Source organism: Jaculus jaculus, chromosome 14, assembly GCF_020740685.1.
Source record: "Jaculus jaculus isolate mJacJac1 chromosome 14, mJacJac1.mat.Y.cur, whole genome shotgun sequence".
NCBI lineage: Eukaryota > Metazoa > Chordata > Mammalia > Rodentia > Dipodidae > Jaculus > Jaculus jaculus.
In genome coordinates, this window is record NC_059115.1 from 9,885,165 (window position 1) to 9,907,576 (window position 22,412).

At 45.9% G+C, this 22,412-nt stretch overlaps 1 protein-coding gene across 1 annotated transcript in view; it reads left to right on the forward strand.

The window, feature by feature from the left end:
- The first annotated feature begins 252 nt into the window (after nucleotides 1-252).
- LOC123454588 (vomeronasal type-2 receptor 26-like) overlaps nucleotides 253-22,412 on the forward strand; it is a 29,552-nt gene continuing 7,392 nt past the window's right edge. Inside the window, exons 1-3 of the mRNA XM_045133283.1 lie at nucleotides 253-452; nucleotides 2,964-3,255; nucleotides 11,417-12,214. Coding sequence (XP_044989218.1) covers nucleotides 277-452; nucleotides 2,964-3,255; nucleotides 11,417-12,214 — 1,266 coding nt within the window. The 5' untranslated portion in view covers nucleotides 253-276. The remainder of the gene's footprint in view (nucleotides 453-2,963; nucleotides 3,256-11,416; nucleotides 12,215-22,412) is intronic.

Sequence of the window (22,412 nt, forward strand, 5' to 3'; positions counted from 1 at the left end):
GTTGGCAGATGGTGCCCAGAGCTGGTAACTCTGCATGGAGGGAGGTGAAGAATTCTCCAGGGAAGGAAGTGAAACTTTTAATGGTCCTGGGATTTGGTGGTCACCTAGCCCCAGCCCATGACCCTTGTTCTCCCAAAAGCCTGCAGGCCTGGAGTCCCAGTCCCAGGCCCTTCATCAAGGGCGAGCTCCAGATAAAAGCTGCTGTCACTGCTAGGCGCTGCCCCGCATAGGGCTGTCATGTCAGGGGTTGTCCTCTGCACCCTGCTTGCTTCTCTCATGGGCCGTGTCTCTGGGGCCCTTTCTGGACCACTGGGCTGGCGGTTGCCAGGGAAGACTCCTCGCTTTGAGCGTGCTGGGGATGTGGTGATCGGGGGCAGCTTCTCCATCTTACGCTTCTACAAAGTTACCCTGCTTGATTTCACAACCCCTCCGGCTGGGCTGCTACCTTCAGGGTAAGTTCTGAGCTTGGGCAAAGAAACCCCGAGGGCCACAGCCATCTTCAGGAGGTTCCCTGAAGCCCTGGGCAGAGGCTGCTTCTTAGAATGGTGGTGAGGTGGCCAGCTTCAGCCCTGTGTCCTGTGCCTGTGGCTCCGTGGCTGTCTCGTTCATAGCCTTGCTCTGTGTGTTTTCTTTTCTGACCGTAGATGAAGGGAATGTAGGTTTCTCATTTGCTTCTGTGCTATGTGGACCACCCAGTCTGTCCTGGGTTTTAGGTCTCTTGTTTGTCCTCTGTGTTTAGAACAGGACCTTGTAGGTTAGCTTGTTGAATGAATAAATGTTTAATTAATCAATATCTTCATTGGTTATCAGCCCGTGGTGTGCCTCTCTTTCTCTATATTCTCTTTGCCCATTTTTCTCCTGGGTTAACTGCTTGTCTTTGAACAAAGAAGTTCTCAACACTGTCCATTTGGTTATGCATTTGAAAAATGTCTGTTTAGCTTTATTTAAAAAAGTGAAAGGTTGTTGGGTGTGTGGTGAATTATTGTAATTCCAGAATTTGGGTAGCTGGGGCAGGATTGTGAGTTGTAGGTCAAATTGGACTACATACTGAGTATTTGCCACTTATTTATTAATTTAATTTTAGGGAGAGTAAGTGAGCAAGTGAGCGAGCATGCGAGAGAGACAAAGAGACACAGGAGAGAGAGAATTGATACTCCAGGGCCTCAGCCACTGAAATCAAACTCCAGTAGCTTGCGCCACCTAGTGGGCATGTGCCGCCTTGTGCTTGTCTCACCTTTGTGTGTCTGATTCACTTGGGATCTGGAGAGTTGAACATGCGTCCTCAGGCTTCACAGGCAAGGGCCTTAACTGCTAAGCCATCTGTGCAACCCCAGTACTTGCCCTTTTAAAAGTGATATTGCAAGTATTTCTTTTTCACAGTTCTCATCCCCCCAGTGTGTGTGTGTGTGTGTGTGTGTGTGTGTATACGTGTGCGCATGCACACACGTGTGTGGTGGGGGAGGGGCTTGCACAAAACATGGTACCTGTGTGGAGTCAAAGAACAACCTCCGTGTTACAGTCTTCTCCCTCCAGCTGCTTTGAAACAGGCTCTCTCTTGTTGCTTCTTGCCATTGGGAGGGCCAGTCTTTCTGGCCCTCAAGCTCTGATGTCCCAGGAAGCTGACCCCCATTGCTCTAGGCATTTTGGAGCTATGCAGCATGGGCTCCTTTGCTTCTGGCTTTATGTGTGTGATGTGGACGGAACCTCAGTTGGCAGGCTTTCTGAACAAGCGCCCTTAACTGCTGAGTCTCTTCCCAGCCCAAGGGCCTGTTTTAATAAACACAGCATGGGGCTAGTGAGACGGCTCTGTGGGGCAAATGCTTATAGTGTCAGCAGACCAGACCCTTAGCGCCTGTGAGAAAGCCCTGTGCTAACACTCACCGTTGCCCAGAACTGGCGACACAGACACAGGATGCTCTCTGCGGCTGGTCCTGCTGAATCAGTGAGCTTTAGCTCCAGCAATAGACCCTGTGTGAAAAAAAGATCAGGTAAGTGACTGAGGAGGTCACCCAGCGCTGACCTCTGCCCTCCATCAGTGATCCCCTGCACACCTGCACACACAGACATAGGAAGAAGCAGACCCACGCATATTTGTGCAAAGTTGTCAAAGTTCTTCCCCAAACAACTGCAATCATTTTGTATTCTTACAGAAAACACACAACACTTTCAGTTATGCATGCTTACTGTACCATCACTGAATATTCGTGTGTGTGTGTGTGTGTGTGTGCGCGTGTATGCAGGCTTGCATTTGCACACACACAATACAGGGATTGAGCCTAGAGTCTCATCTGTGCTACACAAATACTTTACAGTTGAGGTACAGACTTAGCTCTGTATTTACTCATTGTATTTATTTATTTATTTGAGAGCGACACAGAGAGAAGGACGCAGATAGAGACAGCCAGAGAATGGGCGCGCCAGGGCTTCCAGCCACTGCAAACGAGCTCCAGATACGTGGGCCCCCTTGTGCATCTGGCCAACGTGGGCCCTGGGGAATCGAGCCTCGAACCAGGATCCTCAGGCTTCACAGACAAGTGCTTAACTGCCAAGCCACCTCTCCAGCCCATAATCATTGTTTTAGAACAGAGTGACAAAAATTGCCCATGGTCTTGAAGTCATTGTGTAGCTCAGGATGACTCATTGGACTCAGATTTTTGTCTTGTGCATGTGTATGTGATATGCAGCATGTGTACACATGTCTCCATGGAGCAACATGTTTGTGTGGGTGCAGGTGCACATGTGTGTGTGGGTGTTGAAGTCAGAGGTCGACCTAGAAAGTTATTCCTCAAATCTGAAAATACTTCCCCCATTGCCCCTGGCTCCGCTTGGGTATTCTGAATGACACTGCTAAGCACATCGCTTGTGGGACACCTGTAGTCACCCCTCTTCAGTCACTGACTGTGTTCATTCCTGCTCCATCCACCCCAAGGAAAGTGACACACGTGAGCTTCTCTTCCCTGCAGCGTTTCTCCGTGGGGCTACCGGGTGGCCCAGAGTTTCGTCTTTGCCGTGGAGGAGATCAATAGGAGCCCCCAGCTGCTGCCCAACCTGACGCTGGGCTTCTCCATCCGCAACTCTGGGGACTCGGTGCGCGGCGCCCTGCGTGAGACGATGGGCTTTCTCACGGGGCAGGAGGAGCCCCTCCCCAACTACTCGTGTCATCCTGGTCCTCCTCGGGCTGCCATGGTCGGGGACACGCGGTCATCCCTGTCTGTGTCCATGGCCAGGCTTCTGGGGCTGTACAAGTTTCCCCAGGTGAGTTGTTGAGAGCCCTGTCCCTCCGTGGACAGCAGTGATGGCGATGGAATCGATGGCGGAGGTCAGGATTCGGAGCAGCTCCTCTCTGGTGCCGTGCTCCCTGTGAGCACTCTCCATGCCTAATTTAATTTTATTTTCAGAGGCCCATAATCTCAGCACAGATGAGGAACATGAGGTTTTGAGAAAAAGTACTGATGAATTCTAGTTCATTCAGCTTGGATGCCAGGTTGGATTTTTAAAACTTTTAAAAAGCTTATTAATTTATTTTACTTATTTGAGAGTGACAGAGAGAAAGGCAGGGAGAGAGAAAGAAAGAGAGAAAGAGAGAGAATGGGCATGCCAGGGCCTCCAGCCACTGCCAAGGAACTCCAGATGCATGCACCCTCTTGTGCATCTGGCTTATGTGGGTCCTGGGGAGTCGAACCAGGATCCTTTGGCTTTGTAGGCAAGTGCCTTAACCACTAAGCAATATCTCCAGGCACTAAACTTTTATTTATTTATTTATTTATTTATTTTCAAGCAGAGAGAGATAGTAGAGAGACAGACAGACAGAATGGGCACACCAGGCCCTCTAGCCATTACAAAAGGACTCCAGATGCATGTGCCACTTTGTGCATTTGGCTTTACGTGGGTATTTGGGGAACTGAACTCTTGTAGTTAGGTTCTAAAGGCAAGCGCCTTAACCACTGAGCAATCTCTCTAGCCTTAGTGTGTTGGGTTTCCAATACAGATAATTTTGCTCATGACCTCCTGTGTATGTCCTTCCCAGCTCCTGAATCCTATGTCCTCAGTGTTATTCTCAGACTGGTGTTCATGTTTGATAGACATTTTATCTTATCAACTCATACTTTTAACATGAAATTTTAGTGTGAATTTGCATAGTGTATGATTTACCCAATAAAGGTGAATAATTCAGTGGCTTTTATTTATTTAAAAAATATATTTGGAGCCAGGCATAGTGGCACATGCCTTTAATCCCAGCACTCAGGAGGCAGAGGTAGGAGGATCTCCATGAGTTTGAGGCCACCCTGAGACTACATAGTTAATTTCAGGTCAGGCTGGGCCAGAGTGAGACCCTACCTTAAAAAAAGAAAAAAGAAAAAGAAAAAAATTATTTGGGGCTGGAGAGATGGATTAGAGGTTAAGGCATTTGCCTGTGAAGCCTAAGGACCCAGGTTCAACTCCCTAGAACTCTCATAAACCAATTGCCAGCCAAGGTCATGCATGCACACGTGTCTGGAGTTTGATTGCAGTGGCTAGAGGCCCTGGAGTGCCAATTCTCTCTCTTTCTCAAATGTTCTTTCTCTCATAAAAATTAAAAAGTTATTTACGAGAGAGAGAGAGAGTGAGAGAGAGTCAAGACAAGAGACAAGAGAGAGAGAATGAGTATGGGCATGCTAGGGCCTCCAGTCATTGCAAATGAACTCCAGACACATGTGCCGCTTGGCGCCTCTGGTTTTACTTGGGTACTGGGGAATTGAATCTGGTCATCAGTCTTTGCAAGCAAGTGTCTTTAACCACCGAGTGATCTCTCCAGCCCCTCGGAGCTTTGAGAATGATCAGAGTTGTGCACAATTTCCACAGGTAATTTGACAGCATTTTTATCATCCTGGAAAGAGACAACCTGTTTCCATTAGGTACAACTTCCTATCACTCCTATCTGAAGATAACCACTAAACCACAGGTGTGTCACTGGCTCAGAGCTTACCCTCTGTGCTGGACTGCTGGCAAGCAAGCCCTAGGTATCTGTCTGTCTCTTTCTCCGGAGTGTTGGGATTGCAAATGCATGCTGTCACACTTGGCTTTTTTAGGTGTTCTGGGGAATCACACTCAGGTTCTCAAGTTGAAAGGCTATCATTTCATTGACTGAGCTATCCTACCAGCCTCTTAAGTTATTGTCAAAGCATTTGATCATGGCAACAAGAAAAGTAATTCAAACTTCTTTCCTTTTAGGACTCCAACTTATGCTGTTTTTGTAAACATTCATGTTTAGTTTTTTTAAAAAAATACTTAGTTTATTTGTTTGAGAGAAAGAGACACATACACAGAGATAGATAGATAGATAGAGTAGATAGATATACAGAGAGAATGGGTGTGCCAGGGCCTTCAGCCACTGCAAACCAACTCCAAATGCCTGGGCCATCTTGTGCATCTGGTTTTATGTGGGTCCTGGGGAGTCAAACTCTAGTCCTTAGACTTTGCAGGCAAGCGTCTTAACCAGTGAGCCATCTCTCCAGCCCATGTATAGCTTTTTAAAAATGTGTTTAGAGTTTTTTTCAAATTTTTTAAATTAGCAACTTCCATGATTGTAAACAATATCCCACGGTAATACTCTCCCTTCCCCCCGAGTTTCCCCTTTGAAACTCCATTCTCCATCATATCCCCTCCCCCTCTCAATCAGTCTCTCTTTTATTTTGATGTCATGATCTTTTCCTCCTATTATGAGGGTCTTATGTAGGTAGTGTCAGGCACTGTGAGGTCATGGATATGCAGGCCATTTTGTGTCTGGGGGGAGCACGTTGTAAGGAGTCCTACCCTTCCTTTAGCTCTTACATTCTTTCCACCACCTCTTCCGCAATGGACCCTGAGCCTTGGAAGGTGTGATAGAGATGTCTCAGTGCTGAGCACTCCTCTGTCACTTCTTTTCAGCACCATGGTGCCTTCTGTGTCGTTCCAAGGTCACTGCCATCTGAAAAGAGAAGATTCTCTACCAAAAGTGGGAGTAGAGCTTTTAATTATCTTTAGTACATTAATGGAATTGCTAAGTCAACTGGAAACCCACTTTAATTTTAATGACCTACTAACATGTTTTCCCAAGCTGTAGGGTGAACTCGTTCTTCCTTGCTGTGACAAGACGCCTGAAAGAAGTAGCTTAAAGTAGGAAGGATCTGTGTTGCTCTGCAATTTCAGTCTATGCTCGTCTGACAATATTGTTGCTGGGCCTGTGGTGAGGTGGAGACTCACAGCCGCTGTGCCTGGTGGGACAGAGCTGCTTACTTTAGCGTCAGCAGAGGCATTCGAAGAGGTCAGGGCAATACACATCTTTTCTAGGGCACAGCTCCAAGGATCTATTTCCTCTAAATATCTCACACCTCCAATTTTCCACACCCTCCCCGAAACACCATCATCTAAAATCCATTAAACAAACAAGCCATAGATAAGTTCAGAGCCCACAAGGATCCAATCACTTCCAAAAGTTTTGTCAATATTTTGGCACCCAAGCTCCCAACCCTTGGGCCTTCAGGGGCCATCTCAGATTCAAACTATGATACTTACGGCACCATTTTATATCTCCATCAGCGTCGAATGAGGATTTCAATTGAAACCCACATGCCTTTGACTATGCAGCCTAACACTGGAGTCAATCTTTAAATGCCTCACATTTGTAAGTTTCCTAGCTTTCCAGAAAGGGCTTTTTCCCTACCTGTGTAACTGTGAATCTGTAAGTCACCGGGGGGGGGTGGGGGGGGGTGGGGGGGGTGGGGGGGGGGTGGGGGGTGGGCTGGGGAGTGCGGGGGGCTGAGGAAATGGTTCAGTGATTAAAGGCACTTACTTGCAAAGCTTGCAGGCCCAAGATTGATTCCTTAGCATCCATGTAAAGCCAGACGCAAAGTGGTGCATGTATTTGGTCTGGCACATTCATACACATGCACGTGCAAATAAATAAATAAAAGTTTAAAAAGGCAGCTGATTGTTATAAACTGCTTGTGAACGTCTGTGTTAATATTATAGATGTTTGATCATCACATATTGCTGCAGGCTGATAAGATGTATTTGAAGACCTCCCTCTTAGTGTCTCAGGGTAAATCTTCATTAAAATGCTTCTAAAATGGCAGATCCTGAAGCAGTTTATTGTTGTTTTTCATTTTTGTTTTATTCAGGCAGGGTCTCACGCTGCAACAATTCCTAGCCTGTGACTCACTATGTAGATCAGGCTGGCCTGGGGAACCTGCAACAGGGGTCTTCCTGCCTGGGTCTCCCGAGTGCTGGGTTACAGGCGTGGGCCACCACACATGGCTGTAAGGACAGATTTTTCCTTTCACTTTAAATTCAGGTATATTTATTTACTTATTTAAAAAATATTTTATTTATTTGAGAGAGAGAGGGAGATAGAGAGAATGGGTATGCCAGGACCTCCAGCCACTGCATATGAGCTCCAGATGCATGTGCCACCTTGTGCATCTGGCTTACATGGGTACTGGGGAGCCGAACCTGAGTCTTTAGGATTTGCAGGCAAGTTCCTTAACCACTAAGCAATCTCTCCAGCCCCAATTTACTTTTTTTAAATATTTATTTATTTGCCAGGAGAGAGAAAGAGAGAGAGACAGAGGCACCAGGGCCTTCTGCCATTGCAAACAAACTCCAGATGCATGTGCCACCTTGTGCATCATACTTTAATGGGTACTGGGGACTGGGGGAATCCAACCCAGGCTGTCTGGCTTTGCTAACAAATACTTTAACTGCTGAGCTCTCTTTCCAGCCCCCAAATTTGGCACATTTAAGTGATTGATGCTGTAGTGTAAGCCAATGTTAACTATTTTTTTTTTTTTTACAAAAACTTATTTATTTATTATTTGAGAGAGAGAAAGAAAGAAGCAGATGGAGAGAGAGAATGGGTGTGTCAGGGCCTTCAGCCACTGCAAATCAACTCCAGATGCATGTACCATCTTGTGCATCTGGCTTTATGTGGGTACTGGGGCAATGAATCTGGGTCCTTTGGCTTTGATGCCAAGTGCCTTAACCACTAAGTCATCTCTCCAGCTACTAATTCTTTTTTTTTTTTTTTTTTTTTTACTGTGCAAGAGCAGGATTAGACAGGGCTTCGTTGTGTAGCCCAAGCTGATCTCGAACTTTTGATACTCTGGCCTCAGATTTCAGAGTGTTGTGACTACAGGCATGCACCATCATGCCCAGAACAGAAACTGCATTTCTTGAACACATCTCAAGAAATTCTTATTTTGCATATAAGATAAATAAAGGCCCTTGAGTGAACTGTGGATTTCAGACAAGGAATGTATTATTTTTATCATGAATTTTTCCTAATACTTAGAAAAAATATTATTTGTTGTCAATGAATAACAATGTGTCTTTTCATGGGATCAACTCATATTTTTATCATTGTTTATCTGAAATGTAAATTTCATTTAGTAATCTGCATATTTAAAAAATTAATTACTATTATTATTTTTTTGGTTTTCTGAGGTAGGGTCTCTCTCTAGCTTAGGCTGACATATGTAGTCTTAGTGTGGGCTTGAACTCGTGGCAATCCTCCTACCTAAGGTGTGGGTCACCACACCTGGTATAACCTGTATTTTAAACATATATTTATTTATTTGAGAGAGATAGAAAGAGATAGAAAGAGGGAGAGAGGGAAGGAGGGGGAGAGAGAGAGCGAGAAAAGAAAGAAAGGAAGGAAGGAAGGAAGGAAAGAAGAAAGAAAGAAGGAAAGAAAGGGCACACCAGGGCCTCTAGCCACTGTAAATAAACTGATGTGTGTGACACATTGTGCATCTGGCTTTATGTGGGTACTGGGGAATCAAACCTAGGTCCTTTGATTTTTCTGGAAAGTGCCTTAACCGCTAAGTCATCTCTCCAGCCCAATAACTTGTAGTTTTATTGCAAATTCTGGCCAGTGCTACTTGTGTGATATTGAGTCAGCCTTGTCCCTCAGTATGAACCAAAACAATCTAACCCTGTTGTAGCCGTTTAAACGACCACCCTCTGGTGGCAGGAGAAGGTTTTGCACGTGGATAAAGTCTTGTACATTCCAGACTCCTGAGCTGTCCATTCCGCATAACAACCCGGAACAAAAGCCACCAGGCACAGAGTCCAGCTGGTCACATCTGCAAGTACTCTTTTACGGACATTGTGCAGTCTATTCCTGTTTTGAAAATGTGTTCGACTGTGTATCTCAGGCTGGCTTTGGACTCAGTGTGTATCCCCTTGATACATAACTTGTAGCTTGGGTTGGAGCTTATGTGCTGGGGAATGGACAATTCAACTGTGTCTAAACCACGGAAGGACGTGACTCTCGCTAACCCTGGTAGTCATGAGTTGCCGCAGCCTGTCAACGGCTGGGGTTATGGGTGTGCATTATCCTTCCTGTTAAAGCATAGATATTTTTAATTTTAAAAATTATTTTTATCATTTATTTGAGAAAGAGAGGCAGACAAAGTGAGTATGAGCGTGCCAGGACCTCCTGCCACTGCAAATGAACTCCAGATACATGGCCTCCCTGTGGATATGGAGATTGATTGTAACAAGTTGTCTGGATGTTTCCATGGCGGCTCAGGACCTTGCTGCTCGAAAATGCACATTGAAAATTGTCATTGTCTGGGAGATGTTTAGAAATGTAGATTGTGGGACCTACTTACTTTTCTGCTTTTCTAAAATTTTTATTGTGTTGCAATTTTTAAAAAATTATTTGCTTATTTGAGGGACAGAGAGAGAGAGAGAGAGAGAGAGAGAGAGAGAGAGAGAGAGAGAGAGAGAGAATGTGTGCTAGGGCTCTAGCCACTGCAAATGACTGCAGATGCATGTGTCATCTTGTGCATCTGGTTTACGTGGGTCCTGGGGAATCGAACCTGGGTCCTTAGGCTTTGTATGCAAGTGCCTTAAGTGTTAAGTCATCTCTCCAGCCCCCCTTTTAAAAATTTTTAAATGTTTAGTTTTTATGAGAGGGATTGAGAGACAGAGAGACAGACAGAACCAGAGAGACAGAGAAAGACAGAGACAGAGAATATGGATGGGCATGCCAGTGCCTCTTGCTTTTGCAAACAAACTCCAGACACATATGCCACTTTGGGTATCTGGCTTTATATGATAATGGAGAACCAAATCCAGTCCTGCAGACTTTTGCAAGCAAGTGCCTTTAACTGCTGAGTCAGTCCATACTTCCTTTTCTCTCTTTCACTAAAAAAATTTTTTTGACAAGGTATCAAGTAGCCCAGGCTGTCCTGAAATTTTTTAAAATATTTTTATTTATTTATGAGAGAGAGAGAGAGAAAGAGAGAGGGAGGGAGGGAGGGAAAGAGAGAGAGAGAGAGAGAGAGAGAGAGAGAGAGAGAGAGAGAGAATGGGCATGCCAGGGCCTCCAGCCACTGCAAACAAACTACAGACACATGTGTCACCCTATGCATCTGGCTTATGTGGGTCCTGGGGAACTGAGCCTCAAACTGGGGTCCTCAGGCTTCACAGGCAGGTGCTTAACCGCTAAGCCATCTCTCCAGCCCTGTCCTGAAATTTTCTGTGTGGACAAGGGTAACCTTGAACTTATGAACCACCTGCTAGGATTACAGACACATGTCATGTCACCATGACCAACACTGGGGCCTTCTTTCTCTTCCTCCCTCCCTCTCTCTCTCTCTCTTTCTCTCTCTCTCTCTCTTGAGGCAGAGTCTCACTTTAGCCCAGGCTGACCTAGAACTCACTCTGTAGTTGGCCTTTAACTCAGAGATTTAGAATATATATATATATATATATATATATATATATATATATATATATATATATATATATGTATATGATGTTTTTCGAGGTAGGGTCTCATAGAGATTCTTTTACCTCAGCTCCTGTGTACTGGGACTGAAAGCATGAATCACCATGCCTGGCTTTGGGGGCCTACTTTCTAACCAGTCCCAAGTGTTCTTGTACTTGTAGTTAGCCTCTGAGGTGTTTTGGGATGGACGTTCTAACAGCAGCTCCTTACATTTCTCAAGCCATGGTGATGTCTCAGTTCTGCTCCGCATTGAGCCAGAGGCTCTGTCTGCCTAGCATGGCAGATGTGCCTGGGATGTGAGATTCTTAGCTAGGATTCTCACTAGGTGAGTTTGCTATCCTTCCTTTGTTTTCACTTTTTAGTATTTTATTAATTTTTGACTTTTTGGAGTAGGGTCTCATATAGCTCAGGCTAACCTTAACCTCACTGTATATCTGAGAACGAGCCTGAACTTCCAAGTGCTGGAATTCTAGGTTCCATGCTGCTGAGGATCACACTCAAGGCTCCCTGCGTGCTAGGCAGGCTGTCCTTGAACCGAGCTGCATCCTCAGCCCCAGTTGCTTCATTTTATTGTGTCCTTCCCACATTTCAACCTGACCATCAATCTGAACCCTAGTCCTGCTTCTTACCTCTTCTGTTGCCTGGACCTTTCCCTTGCAGGTCAGTTACTCGTCCACGCTGCCCAGCCTCAGCGACAAGACCCAGTTCCCATCCTTCCTTCGGACCCTGGCTAGTGACCTCATGTCCTCCCACGCGCTGACCCAGCTGGTGCTGCACTTTCAGTGGTCCTGGGTGGGCATTCTGTCCCAGGATGACGACTTTGGGCAGCAGGCCAGCTCCCTGATCTCCCAGGAGCTGAGCCAGGCTGGTGTCTGCATTGAGTTCCACCTCCAGGTTCCTTCCCAGGAGTCTTCGGAGAAGACTGAAGCTATTGTTCAAAAGATGCTGAGATGCACCGCTAAGGTGGTTCTGGTCTTCCTGAGCAACTCGAACTTCCAGCTCATCCTGTACCGTTTGCGGGACCTCCGTGTCGCAGGTCAGGTGTGGGTCAGCAAGGGTGCGCTGCACATGGCTCTTGCCCTGACCATTCCAGGCGTTTCCCAGGTCCTGCAAGGCTCATTTGGCCTCTTATATCACAGCAGCCAGGCACGTGGGTTCCCTGAGTATCTCGCTCAACTGCGCCCCAGCCGGACCCCAGAGGACATGTTCATGGAGAGCTTCTGGGAGTCCACCTTTGGGTGCACGTGGCCCCACAGGAACAGCACAGTGACGGGGGGTGTCAAGTTCTGCTCAGGGAATGAGAGTCTGAGAGAGCGGGAGTTTCCTTTCCAGGAAGTGAGTAAAATCGATGCTGCGTACACAGCTGTCCACAGCATCGCCCATGCCCTGCAGGACCTGATCGCCTGTGAGCGCGGGGACGGGGCGTGCGCAGACCCTCAGCGCTTCCAGCCCTGGCAGGTGAGACAGAAATGTGGGGCGTGGGTGGGAAAATAGGAGATCGGCTGTGTCAAGCTACTGAGGTTAAGTACTGAGGTTACGGGACTCTTAAGGGAGCTGGATGGCGTCTTGCTATGAACACTGGACATGCCCATGGTAGCTGTGCGATCTCGAGTCACATCCTTGCGTGATTGGTTGATTGTAGCAAAAAGATGTATAGTAAAATTTGATTTTAAGATAAACAGAAAATAGGTTTTTTTTTTGGTTCATGTGTGAGTACTGGCCCGGGTGTGCTCAGGAGGACGCATTCGGGGTTGCGCCTCGCCCTCCACCTCTGGAGGCAGCGTCGCTCTGGTCATCGAGCCAACTGGCCCAGGGGCTTCAGTGGCCTCTCCTGGGGCAGCCTGCCCTCTTCCTGAAGGCACGCTGGGGGCACTGCAGCCTGCCACAGCGTTTGCGGCCTTCTGTGGGCTCTGGGGTCCGAACTACGGAGTTCAGCTTTACCCACGAGCCTTCTTCCCAGGAGCCAAATTCCAGTATCGCTAAACAATAAATGAGTTTTATTTTTCCCCCGGGTTAGGGAATCACTCTAGGCCAGGCTGACCTGGAATTCACTGTGTAGTCTCAGGCTGGCCACGAACTCTCAGCGATCCTGCATGCTGAGATTAAAGGCATGCGCCACCATGCCCAGCTCAAATGAGTTTTAACGTAAGTGTGCTGAAAACCCGAATTATTAAGTTTTATGATTTTTGACACCTTCAAAGGTGTATACATTGTATACTTACTCCCTGCCCCCACCAAAACCCTTCTTCTTATTCAATCCGCATTCTCTTTTCATGCTTTTTTTGGTGACTGAGTTAAGTTAGGGCTGCTTGCGTGATCATGGGTGGGAGGTTATTTCCTGGAGAACCAGCAGCCCACCAGTGGTGATGCCACTGAGGAGTGTGACTCCCTCTCTCCAGCAATCATCAGTTATCATTACTTATTCTGAGAGGTGTGGGCACTCGTGGATCCCTACCCCCCCTTTATTTTATTTTATTTATTTATTTTTGAGGTAGGGTCTCACTCTAGCTCAGTCTGACCTAGAATTTGATATGTAGTCTCAGGGTGGCCTTGAACTCATGGTGATCCTTCTACATCTGTCTCTCAATTGCTGGGATTAAAGGCATGTGCCACCACACCTGGCCTTGAAAAAGTATTTTTATTTACTTATTTATGTGAGAGAGTGAGTGAGTGTGAGTGAGAGAGAGGGAAAGTATGTGTTGTCAGGGCCTCTTGCATGCTACAAAAAACTGCGGATGCATGCAACACTTTGTGTACCTGGCTTTATGTGAGTACTGGGAATTAAACTTTGGGTTGGCAGGCTTTGCAAGCAAGCACCTTTAGCTACTGAGCCATCTCTTCAGCCCGGTTCCCCTATCCTTAATGAAATATGGAGAGGTTCTATTTTGTACAGGAGACCACATCTGCTGTGAGATCTTGAATGTAATGTCCCTACTGTATCCAGAATTCCACAGCCATCCCTTTCTATTCTCTTGCACTTACATGCTTTTTGCCCACCTTCTGCAAAGTTCCCTGAGCCCTGGAGGGTGAGGTTTATTTATGTGTTTAGGACTGAGCGTGACACCGTAGTCGCTTATTCGTGATGAGTCTGCCGGCTGCGTAGGACTGCTGATGCCTGTCCTCCTCCAGCAGCTCTCACAGCACCTTGTGGCTAGTGGGGAGGAAGCTTTCAGTTCACTTCCAGCTTCATTTCTTTACATCCTGCAACTAATATGTGTGGAGTGTTCACCAATATGGATTTTCTGGCATTAAAAAAAATTCTTTTGGGCTGGAGAGATGGCTTACAGGCTAAGCACTTGCCTGTGAAGCCAAAGGACCCTGGTTCGAGGCTCAATTTTCTGTTAACCAGATGCACAAGGGGGCACACGCATCTGGAGTTCGTTTGCAGTGGCTGGAAGCCCTGTCGCTCCCATTCTCTCTCTCTCTTTCTCTCTCTATCACTCTTTCTCTCTCTCTGTAACTCTCAAATAAATAAATAAAAATGAACAACGAAAAAATTTAAAGAAATATTTTATTTATTCATGAGAGAGATAGAGAGAGAAAAGGAGAAGAGGAGAGGAGAGGAGAGGAGAGAATGGGCACACCAGGGCCTCCAACCACTGCAAACGAACTCCAGATACATGCGTCCTCTTGTGAATCTGACTTACCTGGGTCCTGGGGATTCAAACTTGGGTCCTTTGGCTTTGCAGGCAAGTACTTTAACTGCTTAGCCATCTCTCCAGCCCCCTGGCTAGTATTTTTTTTAAAAAAATTTATTTATTTAGAGGAGAGAGACAGAGAGAGAGAGAGAGAGAGAGAGAGAGAGAGAGAGAGAATGAGAATGAATGAATGAGTGTACCAGGGCCTCCAGCTGCTGCACATGAGCTCCAGACACATGCACCACTCGATGCATCTGGCTTTACATGGGTACTGGGGAATTGAACCTGGGTTGTTTGGCTTTGCAAGCAAGCACTTTAATTGCTGAGCTATCTTTCCAGCCCCCTGCCATCTAGTTTTAATGGGCTACTACAAGAAATGGAAACAGACTATGTTGTTGAGGGCCTCTGCAGCCTCCCTGACCAACAACTCATGAGGAGGCATCTCTCATCCCTGGCACTGGGATTTACCATTTATACCCATGGCTTCTGGGAGCAGCATCCTCCACCCATATAGGAGAACTTTGTTCAGAATTTTCTTTTCTTAAAAATATCTTTATTTATTTATTTGCAGGGAGGAAGAGAGAGAAAGGAAGTATGAATGAGAGAGAGGAAATGGGCACAGTAGGGCCTCCCATCACTGCAAACAAATACCAGACACATGCACCACTCTGTTCATCTGGCTTTACATGAGTACTAGCGAACTGAACTCTGGTGCTTAAACATTTTTGTTTTTAAATTTTTATTTAATTATTTGCAAGGAGAGAGAGAAAGAGAGAGAGAGAGAGAAAGATATGGATGGGTGGGCGGGGCCTCTAGCCACTGCAAATGAACTCTAGATACACGTGCCACTTTGTGCATCTGGTTTTACATGGGCACTGGCGAATTGAACCTGGGTCCTTAGGCTTTGCAGGTGAGTGCCTTAACTGCTAGCACATTTTTCCAGCCCCCTTTTTATTTTAAAACTATTTTATTTATTTAGGCAGAGAGAGTGTGCCAAACACTGACTTGGGGAAACTGGCTATAACACCCATAAGCCTGCCCCCAACAATACATGGACTCCAGGAGGATTTAATTTACAGTTGCTATCAGCTGGGGAACCTAGAATCCAGAACACCTAAGTTTATGAGGGACACCTGAATCAAACCGTCACATTCCACCCCTGGCCCCCATAAACTGATAACCATCCATGATGTAAAATATAATGCATTTATTGACTTTAAAAGTCCCCATAGTTTTTTTGATTTTTATTTTTTATTAACAACTTCCATGATTATAAAAAATACCCCATGGTAATACCCTCCATCCCCCCACTTTCCCCTTTGAAACTCCATTCTCCATCATACCCCCTCCCCATCTCAATCAGTCTATCTTTTACTTTTGATGTCATGATCTTTTCCTCCTCTTATGATGGTCTTATGCAGGTAGTGTCAGGCACTGTGAGGCCATGGATATCCAGGCCGTTTTGTGTCTGGAGGAGCATGTTGTAAGGAGTCTTAACCTTCGTTTGGCTCTTACATTCTTTCTGCCACCTCTTCCGCATTAGACCCTGAGCCTTGGAAGGTGTGATAGAGATACTGCAGTACTGAGCACTGTGGTCATTTCTTTCCATCACCATGATACCTTCTGAGTTGTCCCAAGGTCACTGCCATCTGAAAAGAGAAGATTCTCTACCAAAAATGAGAGTAGCATTAATATAAGGGTGTGAACATTAACAGAAGTGCTTACTGGGCAGTTTGATAAGCATAGTATATACATTTATCGAGACATCAGCAGATGTTACACCCCTAGGGCTCATGACTACCCCTGTTTTAAGTTTTCAGTAACAGGGATGTATTCCTTCCCCACAGCTTTTAATCAATTCCAATGATGTTCATACATTCCCACAGTCCAAGATTTTTTTTTTTTTTTTGGTTTTTCGAGGTAGGGTCTCACTCTGGTCCAGGCTGACCTGGAATTAACTCTGTAGTCTCAGGGTGGCCTTGAACTCATGGTGATCCTCCTACCTCTGCCTCCCAAGTGCTGGGATTAAAGGCATGTGCCACCATGCCCGGCTTCAGTCCAAGATCTTTTAACTGAGCCATAATGCCAAAAAAATTTCTCCCAAATCCATAATGGCACAGAATAAATGCACTGCGAAAGATGGCATTGGGCATAGCAATAAAAAAAATTCAACCAATACAATATTTAAACAGGGCAAACATCAAACTCTGTAGCTCCAAGTCCAGCAACTCTAGCCAGTGACAAGTTTCTAAATCCAGTAATTCTAACCAGCAACAAGTCTCTGGTATTTCCAATTCCACCCCTCCAGCTAGGCTACTCACAGTCCTGGAAAACTTCATCCAGGCCTGGCAGCTCTCCTTGGCAGCCATCCATGGTCTGGCATCTCCACTGGGTCTCTGCTGCAACCCACAGTTCATACTCGTGGCCCCATGGGGTCTCCATGCAGGCATCCAGCAAACCTGCTTCACACTGCCCATTGCTGTTTCCAAAACACAAGACCATGTTGCAAATTCAATGACCCTCTCTTTCCTGCATTTCTTATACTCCACAATACCAGGTAGGGTGCCAATTTGTTAATCTAGGGGGGAATAAGGCAAACTTTGAAGAACAGGACACTCCTTGAACACTCAGGCCCCTTCAAAAGAGTCTACATTCTTTCTGTTCCCCAGTGCAGGTCAGCTGACCCAATCTCAAAGATTGTTATCTCTCAATTGCAGCTTAATGGGCAGCAGTTCACCCAAAGATTTTTTTTTTTCTGTGCCATATCCCTCTGCTCACACCAGTTCATTTCTACACAAAGAAACTCTGCGCAACTTTTCAGGACACGGGCATAACAGCAAGCTTCTCACACAAACTGCCTCTAGTCCAGTCCAAGCAAAGCTCTTTCTCACCCTCACAAGCCAAACCTCACAGTCCATAGTTCTTACTGCATCCAGGTCTTTCAACTCTGACCAGAATAGTCCATCAAGCTGTGCTTACATCACTGCAAGGTGTCTCTCAGGCCAGGGTTTCTAATCCTTCCACATTTCTCTTGAAAATCAACTCAAAAGGCCAAAGCCACACAGTCGGGTGTCTAGCAGCAATCCTACTCCTCAGTACTACAATATTGTTGCAGTGAGGTTCACATTGATGGTAGAAATCACCAAACTTTTGGCTTACAGGCTCAAGGGGAAGCTCCACGATGGCAGGGGAAAACAATGGCATGAACAGAGGGTGGATATCATGCCCTGACCAACATAAAGTGGATAATAGCAACAGGAGAGTGTGTCAAACACCAGCTTGGGGAAACTGGCTATAATACTCATAGGCCCACATCCAACAATACACTCCCTCCAGAAGGCATTAATTCCCAAATCTCCATCAGCTGAGAGCCTAGCATTCAGAACACCTAAGGTTATGGGGGACCTGAATCAAACCACCACATACTACAAACGAACTCCAGATGCATGTGTTACCTTGTGCACCTGGGGAATCCAACTGAGGTCCTTTGGCTTTGCAGGCAAGTGCCTTAACCACTAAGCAATCTCTCCAGCCCCTGTAATGAGATTAAAAAATATTTTATTTATGGGAGAGAGAGAGAGGGGCACAGACAGATAGAGAATGGGTGCACCAGGGCCTCTAGCCATTGCAAACAAACTCCAAACACATGCGCCATCCTGTGCATCTGGATTTATGTGGGTACTGGGGAATCAAACTTGGGTCCTTTGGCTTTGCTGGCAAGTGCCTTAATTGATAAACCAGTGAGATTTTTTTTATGAATATGAATATTTTATTTATTAAAAACAAATTACATGGTGAATTGTCACCAATAACCGTAGCAGAGATAGTATCGACACACTCCTCAATTGTCCCCTCACTTCTATTTTTATCCTTTTCTCTATCTTTTTCTTTTTCTTTGAGATAGGGTTTTATTCTGGGATGACCTGGAATTCACTATATAGTCTTAGGTGGGCCTTGAACTCACAGCAATCCTCCTACTTCTGCCTCCTGAATGCTGGGTTTAAAGGCATGTGCCACCATGCCTGGTCTTTCTCTATTTTTTAAAACTCAGAACTTTATTACAGGAACGTATGGCAAATTGGTCATACTCCATTTGCCATGGATTCTTGATCCTCTTGTCTATCTGTTGTGCTTAGAACAGAGACCTGAAGGTATGTTCATTTAACGAGTAAATGTACAACTAATATGTCTGTTCATCTGTGCCCAGCCTCTGACGTTCCTCTCTGTCTGTATTCTACTTGCACATTTCTGTATTGGGTGTCCCGACTTGTCTTTGCAGACCGAAGTTCCCAACACCATCCTTTTGATTATTCCTTTACAATTTTCTAGGTTTTAGCGTTATTCAACAATTTGCCAAGGCTGCTGTGTGTGAGGTACGTGACTAGTTCTAGCACTTTGGGGAGGAGGCACGGGGCCGCGAGTTTCAGATCACATTTGGCTACAGAGCGAGTACCCACCTTTTATTTTCTCTTAAAAATATTTTTATTTTTAAATTTTTGTTTATTCATTTGAGAGGGAGGGAGAGAGACACAGAGAGAGAATGGGCATGCTAGGGTCTCCAGCTGCTGCAAATGAACTCCAGATGCATGCGCCACCTTGTGTACCTGGATTGTGTGGGTCCTGGGAGGTGAGCCTGGGTCCTTTGGCATTGCATGCAAGTGCCTTTACTGCTATGCCATCTGTCTAGTTCCAAAATATTTTTATTTATTTGTTTGTGTGTATGTGTGTGTGAAAGAGAGCATATGAGAGGTAGAGAGAGAGGCAGAAAGAGAGAGAGAAAATAGGGCCTCTTGTCATGGCTAATGAACTCCATCTGACTTTACATGAGTACTGAGGAACTGAACCTTGGCCTGCAGGCTTTGTGAGAGAGCTCCTTCAATACGGGTGTGGTGGCTCACACCTTTAATCCCAGCACTCGGGAGGGGAATCGCCGAGAGTTCAAGGCCACCCTGAGACTACATAGTGAATTCCAGGTCAGCCTGAGCTAGTGTGAGGCCCTACCTCAGAAAATCAAAAAAAAAAAAGAAAAACAAACTAAAAACCTTTTCTTAATTTTTTTCTTTCTCCATGGGTGGGGGATTGAACTCAGGTGAACCAGGATTGTGTAGCAAGTACCTTTAACCACAGAACAAGTCCCACAATTCTAGACCCTGTCTTAACAATAAAAAATGAGGGTTGGGGAGATGGACCAGCATTTAAGAACACTTCTTGTGAAAGCATAAGGGCCTGAGATGTCCTGAGAGGCTATTCAAGTTTGTTTTCCAGGACCCATATAAATAACTAGGTATTGCCACGTATGTCTGCAACCCCATTTCTGCAAGGGAGCAGAGACTTGAGGATCACTGGGGCTCATGATAAAAAAGAAACCCAGAGAGCTTCTGGTTAAAACAGACTCTGGGGGCTGGAGAGATGGCTTAGCGGTGAAGGTGTTTGCCTGCAAAGCCAAAGGCCTCAGTTAGATTCACCAGGACCCACATAAGCCAGATGCACAAGGTGGTGCATGCGTCTGGAGTTCGTTTGTAGTGGCTTGAGGCCCTGGCACACCCATTCTCTTTTTCTCTAATAAATAAATAAATAAAATTATAAAAAGAGACTCTTGCTGGACATGATGGGGTACACCTTTAGTCCCAGCACTTGGGAGGCAGAGGTAGGAGAATTGATGTGAGTTCAAGGCCAGCCTGGGACTACAGAGAGAGTTCCAGGTCAGCCTGGGCTAGAGTGAGACTTTATCTCAAACAATAACAACAATAACAACGACAACAACAACCACAGCAACAAAGACTTGGCTCACATAGGAAAGGTGGCAGGGTGATGGAGCAGGACACCTGGATTTACCCTCCAGCTACTTCAGGCGAGGGTGTGGGCATGCACACTTGCATAAACCACTCCACCTCTCTCTCACACACCACACCCTGGACATCCCACACCACATCTCTCGCTCTCTCTCTCACACACACACTCACACACTCAAGACAGCTTAGTGGGTAAAGTGAGAGGCAGACTTAGAATGATGTCTAGGACTTATTGGCTAGCTAATTTGCCCAAACCAGTGACCTTTGGCTTTAGCAAGAGACCCTGTCTTAAAAAGTAAGGTGGGGCTGGGGAGATGGGAGTGATTAAAGGTGATGTTTGCAAAACCTGTTGGCCTAGGTTTAGTTCCCCAGTACCCAGGTAAAGCCAGATGCTCAAAATGGCACATGCTTCTAGAATTTGTTTGCAGAGGCATGTTTTAGAAAGGTGGAGAGTGTGGAAGATAGTCAATGCTGACCTCTGTACTTGTACCAATCCCACACAAGTGCACACACATTTAAACACACGTACACACTCGTGTGCACAACATTGTCAAAGTGCTTTCCAAAACAGCTGCAAGCATTTTGTACTCATTCAGAAAATGCATGAGCCTTCCCGTTTTGCACACTCAGTTTCACCATCACTGGCTGTTGACATGCATGTTTGTGTGTGTGCATGTGTATCTGGAATTGAGCCTAGAGTCTCATCTGTGTTAGGCAAATACTTTACCACTGAGCCACAGACAGCTCTCTTTTTTTAAAAAATTAAAAATGTATTTATTATTAATTCCCTTTGGGTATTCTAACGATGCTGCCAAGCAGCATATTCGTGACGAGTGCTCTTGAGTCACTCGCTGTTCATTCCTGTTCCATGCACCCTGTAATGAGTGAAATACGTGAGCTTCTCTTTCATTCAGTGTTTATGCGTGGGGCTAGAGTGGCCCAGGGTTTCTTTCTTTCTATTTTTTTTTTTTGATTTGATTTTTTTTTTTTTTTTTGAGGCAGGGTCTCACTCTAGCCCAGGTTGGCCTGGAATTCACTGTGTCATCTCAAGGTGGCCCCGAACTCATGGTGATCCTCCTACCGGTGCCTCACAAGTGCTGGGATTAAAGGCCTGTGCCACCATGCCCAGCCTTTGATTTGATTTTTCAAGGTGGAGTCTCACTGTAGCCCAGGCTAACCTGGAATTCACTATGTAGTCTTAGGCTGGCCTCAAACTCATGGTGATCTACCCATATCTGCCTCCCTAGTGCTGGGATTAAAGGCGGGTGCCACCATGCCCAGCTCCAGGGTTTAGTCTTTGCCATGGGAGATTATTAGCAGGCCCCAGCTGCTGCCCAACCTGACGCTGGGCTTCTCTATCCGCAACTCTGGGGACTCGGTGCGCGGCGCCCTGCGTGGGACGATGGGCTTTCTCATGGGGCAGGAGGAGCCCGTCCCCAACTACACATGTCATCCTGGTCCTCCTCGGGCTGCCATGGTCGGGGACACGCGGTCAGCCCTGTCTGTGTCCATGGCCAGGCTTCTGGGGCTGTACAAGTTTCCCCAGGTGAGTTGTTCAGAGCCCTGTCCCTCTGTGGACAGCAATAATGGTGATGAAATCGATGGTGATGATCATGATTACATGTGCAATTCTGCTGTGGAGCCATGTTCCTTGTTAATATTCTCCATGGCCAGCCTGGTTCTCTTCCATATAACCTTCTCTTCAGAGCCTCATAATCCCTTGTCATCGGTGAGGAAAATGAGGTTTGAAGGAAAATCACTGAAGGGTTCAAGTTTATTCACCTGGGACGTTAGTGTAGGTTTATTTTACAATTTATTTATTTATTTATTTGAGAGAGATAAAGAGAGGGAGAGAGAGAAAAAGAGGCAGATCACATATATGATATTTATAATAGATACATATAATTTTATATTAATAATAGATAGAGAAATAGGATAGAGTCATAGGACAGAAAGGATGGACCTAGCCACTGCTAACAAACTCCAGACACATGCGCCACCTAGTGCATCTGGATCTGGCTTTGCATGGGTACTGGGTCCTTTACCTTTGCAGGCAAACACCTTAACCACTGAGCAATCTCTCCAGCCCTTTTGTAGCCTTTTGAACACAGTATTTGTACTTGTGCCATCCGGTCCACGTCCACCCCAGGGGTGTTTCCTAAGCCCCAGGTCCTCATTTCTACAATGGTGGCCATGCTTGACATTTTTTCTTTTCAACCCATACTT